The 12,087-nt window shown below is 37.5% G+C and overlaps 1 protein-coding gene across 1 annotated transcript in view; it reads left to right on the top strand.

Annotated features, from left to right (window-relative positions):
* The first annotated feature begins 3,500 nt into the window (after positions 1 to 3,500).
* LOC139717315 (calcium/calmodulin-dependent protein kinase type 1D-like) overlaps positions 3,501 to 12,087 on the top strand; it is a 159,094-nt gene continuing 150,507 nt past the window's right edge. Inside the window, exon 1 of the mRNA XM_071628808.1 lies at positions 3,501 to 3,816. Coding sequence (XP_071484909.1) covers positions 3,740 to 3,816 — 77 coding nt within the window. The 5' untranslated portion in view covers positions 3,501 to 3,739. The remainder of the gene's footprint in view (positions 3,817 to 12,087) is intronic.

Below are 12,087 nucleotides of genomic sequence, written 5' to 3' on the forward strand. Positions count from 1 at the left end.
TTGATATGTGGATTCAGGAAATGCATTCATATTGATAACACACAAAAAAACTGAGAAAAATCAGACAATCCCTTCAAAAGTTAGCTTAATTCCATGTGCTGCTCAATCTGTGATGTCCTTGTAGTAGGATGATTAAAAAAAAAAAAAGATGAAAGGACTTTTACAAAAATTCGTTTATCTCAGACACCTGTTTCAATATTAAAAAGACAAACGAACAAACACTTGACCTTTTTCTTCTTGAAGGCACTTCTTCTCGAGGGAATGACAACTTTTTTAATGTTTGCAGATTTATCATTTTCTCTTTCTTTTTAATTATCCCGAACGTGATATAATTGATGTCACAGATTGTTGATCAGCTTGATCTAGACAGAGGGGGATATGGAAATGGAAATGAAGATACTTTCATGATTTTCCAACGGATCGTCCAATCTTCCTCAAAACTAAACGCAGTGTTTCACTAATGATTCTGCGTTTGGTAAATCCACTTGTATTCTGATTTCTCTTGCTTAGTCTTCATTGACCGTTGCCCGAGAGTTAAAAATGTTTCAATCCATATATAGTAGATAGTTATTTAATCATTTAGATAGATAGATAGACAGACAGATAGATAGATAGATAGATAGATAGATAGATAGATAGATAGATAGATAGATAGATAGATAGATAGATAGATAGATAGAAAGATAGATAGATAAATAGATTTAATTTATTGGTTGATAGACAGATTGATAGATTGATACTGGATGGAGGGACGGTACTGGTATAAGCCTTCATGCTCTGCACGCTGAGCTCCATGCGATTTACATCAAATTCCAAAGGGCGCCCTCTGTAAGATCGCTCCTTCCTCTTCAAGATCGCTCCTTCCTCTTCCTCCTCCTCAACCGTCCCCCATCCCATATGGTTCAGCGGCCCTGTAAATCATGATATAACCACTTAAAAGGAAGATGGATGAAATACAACGTACTTAAGAAAAATAGATGACAATAAAGATAATGATAATAGCGTTGATAAAAATGTAAGTTGATTGATACATTGATATAGGCCCTATCACAGATAATGTCTCCCTCTCTTTTCTCCCTATTTTCTTATCCCTCTTTTTTTCCACACTTTTGCTTTCCTTTATTTTCTATACCCTCTTTCCCCAGTTTCCCGCACTCTTTGTAGTTGTAAGCTCTTCACCTCCTCTTTCCCCCTTCCCTCAGAGGTAACCACATAATACAAGAAAAGACTTTTGAGTGGGTACCGCAATTTTTTTTTCTCGCAAAGTGTATAAATACAATTGTATATCTCTCCTTTTGACCTGATCATATTGTTATGGACATGAACATGTTTTTATTCCTGGCTGGCTGTGTATATTTTCAACGCCAGGCAGATCAAATTTCACATTTCTTTGTACAGTCTGTTGAAAAAAGAAAGAAAGTGAAAATAAAGTTTGAATTGCATTGAATTGAACGTACCAGCTAATGGGAGAACACGCATTTGCAGTTTAGTAATTCTTTTTCAAGTCCTTGCAGGTATTACCCCTCCCCCCCCCCCCCCCCCCAGACACACACACATGCACACAAACTGTCGATGGAACGTCTTTACAACTCTACAAGTGTCTTGTACTATAGGAAAATTTTAGCTCCTAAATTAAAATGGCTAGCCTACAATGTGTAAGAACGCAAATATAATTATGAGAGCAACCTTGTCCGAAGGTGAAATTTGTGTCATGGCCAGGGACAGAATGCGATGTTTTGTGGGGACTCTCAATATCAAGTCTCCTTTATTGTACTAAAGCTTCTTGTTCTTGCTGTGTGCATTTCCGATACAAATTTTTGATATCATTTTCGTACTATATTTTATACTGAACCTACATTGCTCTTGCGGCTCTGCATTCATTACTTACAAACAGCGATGGCAACAACAACAACAACAACAATAATGCATGAATAACAACGGCAACATCAGCGCAACCACAATAACATTCTCAACAACGCGGCTATGCCTATATACAGTGTATGTGCATATACTTTTTAATTTGTAGCATCGGCATTGCAACAGTATCGGCAAGAATGTTTGTGGCAACAAGAATGCATAAGTATTATTACTAATGGGTTATAAAAGCATCATCCTTAGGAAAGGCCGCCGCGTCAAAATTGCATTGTATCACGAACAGTTTGTTAATGACGCCACCCGGGAAATCCATTCCTGAAAGAGTCACGCGGAAATCATGTCCATCCATGTTACAGTGATGGCTCCCAGAGTGAACAAAGTATATTGATTGTTTTTGTTTTTTCTTCTTCATCTCAAATTTGAGCTTGTAGCTCATCTTTACCTCCTGTCTTTCTTTCGGATAAATCAATTTCAATTAATTTGAACTGGTGAGATTATGTGAATCATTGGGTTCCGTGAGGAGCCATTGTTTTGTCCCCCCCCCCCCAACCTTTGTTTGACATTGCATAAATTCTAGTCCTGTTCAAATAAGACTCTCTATAAATTTGGTTTCTACTTCATTTGAAAAAAAGAGAAAAAGAAAAAATATGTGTGGTATACCGTTGAAACGATATGACAAGAATGCCGTTTATGCTCAGTTTGTTTGTGTGTTTGTTTCAATCCACCACCTGTAGCATGTTGAATAAACGGGGTGAGAAAGTAACTATACATTCATGACCTATCTTATAGTAAAGTCAGAATTAGAACATCGCACCGTCGTGAAATAATATTGATCGTGTAGTAAAAAGTAAAACGTACACTTATGGCTTCAGAGGACCAGACAGAAGGAAGTGAAAAGAAAATAACAGAAAGAAAGACTGATTTCGCTGATGACATCACTGCGGAAATCAAAACCTGGCACCAGATAATCGTCCACTGTCAGAGATTCAACCAGGACATAGCGTATATTATTGTAATTCGCCCTAAATTATTATTTTTTAAAAGTTGTATATACAGTATATAGTGTACCAGACTAGAGACTGCAACGTTATTAAAATTGCGCTGCGTATCGAGCAAAACCCCTCACTTTTATTTAAAAAAAAAAGGCAATGTAACTTTAGAATCCTTGATAAGACCCATTTAGATAATGGAAACGCCGATGTGAAATGAGAATCACCTTCGCTCTTTGTACTTCTATAATTCGATTGTTATCCTTTACATTATTTCATCGTCCATTTAATAATCAAATCCTTTGCGTAATTTACTCGCTAATTGGAAAATTTAATTTTCAATAGAGGGTATATTACAAAAAGTACTTAAAATGCGTTGTCTCCATCAAAGGATAATCGCATGAATGGTAAGCAAGTTGAAGAAACAGAGAGGAAGGTGGATGTATTGCATTTTACAACATAAATGTCTCAGGAAAATAAGGCAATCGGATTACATGGAAACATAATTTTACCCATCAAATAATCGACGCGTCCACATCCCACTGACTGGCTCTGCAACACGCGTCTATGGAGACGTGTAAGGCAGGTGTACATTGTGCCCGTTCCTTACTACTCCACACTCGCACAAGAGAGGGAAATTTGCGGCTTCTAAACCACTGGTCACACTGAATGCCTGCTGTTTCTACGCTGGCGATCGGCTATCAGTAGTAGTAGCAGGAATCCGTGCAAGACTTGCCTGATTTTATAGCAGACTGGTGGGTTAGGCAGACGTTGTCATCGGGATATCCAAGCTCAAGGGACAAAATACGACTGTTTCCAAGGAGGCCTTGGATAATTATTTCGCTGTTAATCGCTCATCAACAAGTGTTTTCACCATGCCCCTTTTCACGAAAAAGGGAGGCCGAAAGGAAAAAGTCACGGACATTTATGACCTGAAACACACCATTGGAACGTAAGTGTACTCACGGCGCCCATTTCTTGTTTTTAACTGCTACCGGGTTTTAAAGTTTTTGTTTCTTTTTTTTTTTCCCTCGGCCGTCGCATTTACTACAGGAGGGTAGGGTTGTGATGCGAGTTTATGACAGAAAATGTCTTATGTTGTGTCGACTTGTTTCTTCTGTTTATTTTTGTCTGTTTATAAATGTTCTTTGCTCGATATTGTATTGTAAACACATTTTGTGAGTTTGCAGTTGTAGCAAGACTAAAAAGGTTCACAGAGAGAGAGAGAGAGAGAGAGAGAGGTTATACAAACCCAGTCTGCTCTGTGATGATCAAGTGAAAAAAATTCTTCTTTGAATGCCAGTTAGATCCTTTTTGCACCTGCAGGTGAAGCTAATGTGAAGCTCTGTACATTTGTTTGACAATTAGACTGTGATGCGTTACATGGCTAGGCTTGATCAAATAAGAAACATTTGATGGGAAGTTATTTGTCTGACTCCTGTGACAGCCAGTTGGGAAATACTTGCAAATGACATTGAACAGAAATTGTGCTGAATGTTTGTATAGCATGGAGTGGTATTATTACAAGGTCATGCATCCATGCATGGATAAACATGGATGAAAAGATGGATGTTTACTCTTTTGGGCAGGAGTTCCATATATACCCCCTGCTAACATTGGTAAAAAGAGTGATATGTATTTAAGTAATATTATTAAATCTCCCTCTTTTGTGGCATATTGTGTGTGAGTCTTCAAATCCGGGAGGAAATGTAGGCCCTACTCTATTATACATTTGTACATGCAGAGACGATTTTCCCTAATTATCTACCGTGCCATTAAAGTCTTATGCTATTGATTTTGGCAAGGGAATTGCTAACAATAATATTTGCGTACATGGTGTATATTCAGGTGTGGGATCGATTTTGTATTCTAAATGTGCAAGCTTTCAAACATTAACCTCATTAGAACGTGATCGTGGCTTCCCATCTGATGATGTACTTGTACCACTTGTTAATGGCCATGAAATAATTACTAGTAATGTGATTTAGGGCCAGGCATTAGTATTTTAGCGATCATAATTTGATTGTTTGCTTGTGATAATGAATTTACTAATAAGTAAAAAAACATCTTGGTACCTAATGACGTTTGAATTGAGATATCCATATACTGCTGACAGCAATTACAACATAATTATTTTTTTATTGGGCCATATCATAACCCATGTTATTACCATATCAATGTTGTAATTCTTTATATCTTGCAATCAAAATGTTCCCTATCTCGTTACCATTTCCAGCAAGGAATGTTGTACACTTTGTAACTTCAACCCCCTCCTAAAAAAAAATGATGAAAAAAATTAAATTGACCATGCAATATTTCATATATATATAATATATATATATATATAATTTATATTTATACGTGTAATTGTATAATGTGATTAGTCTATTACTACTTGGCAAAAGCATCAAAGATTAAGAGCACAGTGCTAGACATACTGTAGATGTACATCTTTGTCCAATTATTTGTATTTGCATGTCTGTCGTACTGTACAGACTGTACATATGTTGTACAATTGTAGGTCTATCATGTTTGATGTCTTTTGCAATGTACTCAGTAGCTGATTTGGACAGGCAGTGTGGAGCATGTCCCACTATAACCATGTACAATGTAATATGTTCTGCATGTATGTTGCAAAATGACATGAAATTATTAAAATGCAATTTTCTCCTTCTCATCAGCATGGAAGTTCATACACTGATAAAGATGAAAACATGAATAGCAGTAACACTTTAGCATCCTATGGGTACATATTGTGGCATACAGATCGCACATAATTTTTACACCCCCCACCCCCCAAGAATCCACATGGAATCCAGTCCACATTGGTGACAGCTGCCAACTCTAAAGTGAAGGGGCCCTCGTGATACTAATCAGAAGATACTGTTGCCATACACTCTACTGACAGTGCTGTTACATGATTAGCTATAAAACCTAAGCTAGGAGGGTCATAATGTTGATGTTTCATTTTCGATGTGGACTGCTAAAGTGGTAGTGCTCTTCATCTTTGAAAAGCAGAGATCTGTTTCCATTTTTGCTGTGGGGGATAGGTAACATCCATAACATGGAAAGCATTTGAAATATTTCAAAAAATTGTTCCTGAAAAAAACAAAAACCCGCCATGATGGTGCAAATTTCTGAAATGTTAGTAATAGCAAAGTCATTTTTGTCATGACAAAACTCTGGAAATAGAGATCCGGATATACATATAAGTGAAATAACACTTCATATTTGCAAGTTGTTTTCTACAAAATATCACTCATCGTTAGATTTGAAAAAGAAGCGATAAATAGTAGATTGCATACTTTCTGTGTTCCCAATTTGTTTTGAGTTTGGAGAGATTGAGAGAGATTGAGATGTTGACTTTGATGTGTTGGAAGGTTGTAGATTTGCTAAGTTATTGACCAAAGACACAAGTTTCACGATATTATTTCAGAGACTCCAACCCCGAGCACCTTCTGATCTGGAGATTCTCCGGCCTGAAACCCCTAGCAAACGGGAGATTCCAAGTTGATGTGCGCGAAGCGCAAAATTCCTTGCGGCTGGGGTCCAGGCTAGGGTTCTAGATGTTCTCTCGTGCTATCTATAAGGCTTATTTTTCAACATACGATATAGCAATAAGTAAGAAATCCTTTCCAATGGGAGACACAGAGCCAGGGCGTCAGAAATCAAATCTCAAGCGGGAGAACGGGAGATTGTGCAAAATGGGCTTTCAGCGGGAGATCTCCCGTCGAAAGCGGGAGAGTTGGAGTCTCTGTTATTTAATAAAAACCAAAAGAAAAGATATGAAATTACATCGTTGACTCACTTCATCATGTATTTAGACATTTGGGGTAACATTCCCCTTTAAATCCATACGTGCTTCCAGTTATGCAGAGCTTGATGAATATCAGAGTTAGTATCAGTTCTGCTAATGGTATATGTTTGAACTTTTACACACAGAATGAGATACATTATTGTTGAAGCATATAAAAAAAACAAACAGAAGAGAAGATACAAAGTGTTGCTTTTGTGTATACTTTGAAGTTCTGTGTGAAAATCCAGTATGTACTTTAAAGGAATCGTATAGTTTTGGTTTAGACTTAACTTCAGGTTTTTATAATTTTTGGTAAGATAGTGAGAAACCTCTTATAAAATATGAAAGAGCATGATTGTAATTCCATGAGGATTTCAACATGTATTTGATGAAAATTGATTTTGAAGTGGCTGAAATATCGAAAACAGAGCGATCCTGATAAAGCGTGGGAGCCACATTTTATTACAATCGTTTTGTTTGACTTTGTTTTTGGATGTTTCAGCTATTCCAAACCCAATTTTCATCAAATAAACTTTGAATTCCTCTTGAAATGGTATGCTTTGTACTATTTCATAAGTGTTTTCTTGGTATCTCGCAAAAAAGTTAAAGCCCAATTTTCATCTCTACCAATACTGTACCATCCCTTTAAATGGCTGCAGGCAATCAATGGAAGTATTTATTACAGCTGTATATGCTTGGTGTTCAAGCTTCTGTGTGATTCACTGTTGACTTTTTTTAAAGACAAAAAGTCGTAGCAAATGAAAAGATATAAATTGACTCTCCTTCACTGTTGGTATATAAACGTGCAGCATTACTTCCATGCATGTGCTTTCAGTAGGGGATTATTTCCGGCTAGATGTAAAAAAGGGAAACAATTCCTTAATAACGTTGCCATTTTTGTTGGTTCTCAGTCATGTGAACTGTTGTCACACACAGCTAGTTAGCATTGTTGATCAGTGTCAACTATGAAAATATGTTTTTGATTAAATTTAGGTATTATTACAATGTATATGTGCTGCATAGGAAACACTGGTCAATTGCAAAAAGAACAACATGCTGGGACAGAATATGGACTGCCAATGGTATTGTTGATGACCCAACCCTGATGGTTACAAAGACAGTACGGACTGAATAGTCTGCATCTGTAGGTTAATTATTTCTGTGAATGCACCCAGGCCAGCCGTGGCTGTTCTAGGTACTATGGAATGCCGGCTGGTCAAATAGTCAGCTTTATCTCACCCTGACGTGAGGGTGGATTCACACTGCCAGCCTGTGTAGCCACGGTCCACGTCTCTCTTGTTGGACTTCTGATCGGCTTCCTGCCTGAAAATTTTGGAATGTAGTTCATTTCCTCCTATTCGATACTATCTTTTGTTTTGTTTGTTTGGTTTTTTTCTAAGTTAATAGCAAGTATGATGAGCATTCTATCTGTAAATGATCCACCTCTCAGTTGTTAGCAAAGGATATGAGCTTAAAAGAAAATTATTTATTTTTTTTGTGTGAATACTGAGTAATGTGGTTGCTGGGTCTAAGGAGGAGGATATAAAATCTGAGATTTATGTGTCTGCTGCTGCAGTTATCAAAATTCGACCTCCCTTCCAGGGGGAAATTGCAGTTGTAATCGTAGTGCAGCAGCCGATCATGAAGACTTGATAGTTGTCTCAGGGCTTTTTCTTCTCTATCTAGGTCCATGCCTTGATTGATTAGAACATTTGAGTCTAAAGCTGTCCTTTGATATTAACTACTCTTGCACTTATTATTTGTTTCATTGTTTTTGGTTTATTTTTTTCTCCTTATTGCACACATTTTCTATGTAAGAAGATGTGGAGTGCTACATGTATACAGAGTTTTAAGATGATGTTGGTTGATTGTATTTTACAATATGCTTCTTCCCTCTTCCCTGTTTCATACCCTGCCTTCAACCAAGTAATGTGTTTATCCTTCATAATTCTGCAGTGTTGCTGTGACTCTATGAAAAATATTGATATATTATATAAGATAATATTATCATATTATTAAGAAATCATTAAGAAAAATATGAAAACAAATGTCATAATGCTGGTTTCCCAATCCTGCTTTTGAATGATTGAGTGAAAATCACTCTGAAAGAGGTAATCTGTATGATTGAAATATATTTAAAAAAAAGATAATTGGACCTGGAATTGTGTTTAAAATGGTATGTGTTTGCCATCTGCGTCACCTCAACCAAAATGTGTCAGTGACATGTTTGATATGATGGAAAAATGATGAAAATATGCTTCATTGGTCTGTCACTTGGGACCGCCTCTAAGTCTGGAGGTTCTGCCAGGGCCATCTGGGGTTTGAACGATTTGTTTTCACACTTGTCTACACCCAGGAGACATTGTGACAGACACGTTCAAAGTGTATTTCAATTTACAGCTCGGCTTTTTGGCTTCACGGTCAGAAATAGCACCAGGCAGTGTGCAGTGTTTGCCTCTCAGTGAGCTCCACAGTTGGCCCATGGAGGTGGCTTTCCACCTCCCTGGTTGGCCACATTTTTGTGTGGGCAAGAATGTTCTTGTGTAGGTGTGTTGACGGAGGAGGGTAATGACCCCACTTGTTTTGTTTTTTTCTCCCGCCTTTTCTTCTTGTCTATTGCCATTTAAATGTATTTAGCTCATGCCCTGTGGAATTATTCTCTTGGACTAGAAACATACAGGAATTTGATCCTGTTATGCGTACGGTATGTGGATTCTTGATGTATGGATGTTCAGAGTTGTTGGAATATTGGGGCATGGATTAACATTCATGAACCAAGTAAATGCATGAGTGTATGGTGCTGGATATATTTCTTCTTTATTTAGGGCAGGATAAATACCTAGATGCACACTTTGCTCTGTCAACACATTTGTATGTTTCACATTGCTAAAACAGTAGCTTTTTTTTTTTGCAGTACACGGTAGCAGTCTTTCTGTTAGGGTACTGTATGACATGGTATACATACTGTGCTGACAGGGCTAGTTATATTTGCTGGTATGTCATTCCAGACAAGAAATACATTCCTATTCTCAGTAGGTACAACAATAGATCTTTTAATACCATACAGTGTACAACAAGATGCATTCTAGTATAAATTGTTCTCTTTGAAACAGTCAGTTTGATATTTTTCAGATTGGAGGCTGTGGAGGAAAACACTTAAAACCAACCATTTACTCTTAGGAAAACACATAGTACATTGCATACTAAAAAATGTTGTTTACATCGTAAACTTCAGCAATGCCATCCTTTCCTGTAACTGAGATGAATGAGGAAAAAAGGAAGATATCTTGTGATTCGTTTATTTTTAATTTTTTGTTATAGAGAGAGCGAATGGAGTAGTGTTGAATATCACAGACTTTGTACCCCAATGGTACATCTGTACTGTAGTAAGGAAGTGCGAAATATTTTTATGTCAATTGATACTGCTACTTTTCTGAATGTCAGATATCAGTTTTGTTTCTTTTATTTGTATCCGTCTATTCTAGAGGCACCAAAGGATGTTCATATTGTGTTGTTTGGTTTGATGTCTGCCAACAGAAAGTTGAAAGCATTGAAAATATTTGTTGAGTGCAGTGTATGGTACGTGTATTTATACAACTTGTAGATGGATTTATATGCACAAACTGTATGTACTTTAAGAACAGGGGCAGTTTTCAAATTGGAAACCTCCTACAAAATATTAAAGTGCATGCAATTCTAAGAGGAATTACTCATGCAAAGTTTATTTTATGAAAATTGGTTTTGAAATGGCTGAGAGGTCTTCCCTTCAAAAAAAAAAAAAGAATAGTTGTCCTAAGTAATTGAAGGTGGGTCCCGCCTTTTTTTTGGACCTCTTTGTTTTTCGATATCTCAGCCATTTCAAAACCTATTTTCATCAAGTAAACTGTGGATTCTTCGTAGAATTGTGTGCTCTTTTAATATGAGGTTTTTCATTATCTCACAAAAATTTTGGAAACCTGGAGCCCCATCTCATCCAAAACTATAGGGCCTACCATCCCTTTAAGTCAGGTGTTCTCATATGACTAGTAGATATACCGTGTATGAGGGCGAAATGCTGTCCAGTGTGAACGCATCCGTTTTCTCTTATGGCGAGGAGACGGATGAAGCATTCCATTCGGCTTCTGATGGCTGGGCCAATTCACGGGACAGGCATGTGTGCGGAATTGATGACCAATGTATTATGTCTTTCACAGATTCCTTTCTTCAACAAACATGTATGAAAGGTAATACACTGTCAGTTCGTGTAGCCATCTGTATGTGATGGATATAGGCAGAGTGGATCCAATAGCTTTCACTGCCCTTTGCAGTGCGGGGGCAAACAGGCTATTTGTTGATGGGGGAAGAATTTTCGGGTTATATAGAGGGATATATACCACTGTCTGAGACAAGACATGGAAGCTTGTATCTTTGGCGTGGGCACGGGATACAGTCCACAAAATCTAATTTTTCTCCCCAACATTGCATACACACATATACACACACCCACCCACGTACACTGTAGGCATTATGTACAGAAAGTATGCAGTGTTGCAAACTCTTGCTCACATATATTTAACTTCATAGACAGATGTTGATCAACAGACAGACAGACAGACAGACAGACAGACAGACAGACAGACCTTGGAGATAGGCATGATGGACAGACAGACACAGAGACTGACTTGCAGACATACAGACATGCTCACATTCCTGGTCACCGTGATGAAAGACACGCCATGTATTATATACAGAGGTGGGACTAGACAGAGATCACTGGCCAGATTGAAACAGTCTTTCCCTTTTTATGGTTTCAATATTTCCCTGAAGTATGTGCTTTTTTTCTGTCAGGAGAATATGAAAGAACATGGGGATCAAAGCCATGCGCGCAGTATTCAGTGACTGCTAGTACAAAACCCTACAGGTACTATGTATTGCCATTTTAGCGGTGTACTGGTATTAACTTTCAAGGGAAATGTCAAGTGTTATTACAATGAAAGACTGAGCAATATTTTTTCTTTTATATATCATTCCAGCACCACAGGCAACTAGTCATATCCTGAATTGTATACCTAATGTGACGTCACTGCTCGCTATCTGATTTGTCAATTTGTATTCTATCTGTATTAGTCACATGATTGCATTTTGACCAATCACTGGCCAGGATTTATGTCTACCAGGTGTAGACCGTTTAATATGATATGACTTATATGGTTAACATTGATTTTGCTACAATGTAGGTCATGGAGCATTGTATAATTTACTCATACTAGAATAGGTGGACCTTGTGCCCCAAAGCCTGAACCCTGAAAGTTCCTAAACGTACCTTTTCTTTCACCAAGGAAGTAAGACAGGGCCACCTTCCTGCTTAAATGTCTTCTAATTCTAAGGCTGATATTGGGCCCAATGTTAAAGTTTTGATATAAGGTGATGACTCTTGTATTGGATCCT

This window comes from Diadema antillarum, unplaced genomic scaffold (assembly GCF_040938485.1).
Source record: "Diadema antillarum isolate AM-2024a unplaced genomic scaffold, OU_Dant_1.0 scf00000074, whole genome shotgun sequence".
Lineage (NCBI taxonomy): Eukaryota > Metazoa > Echinodermata > Echinoidea > Diadematoida > Diadematidae > Diadema > Diadema antillarum.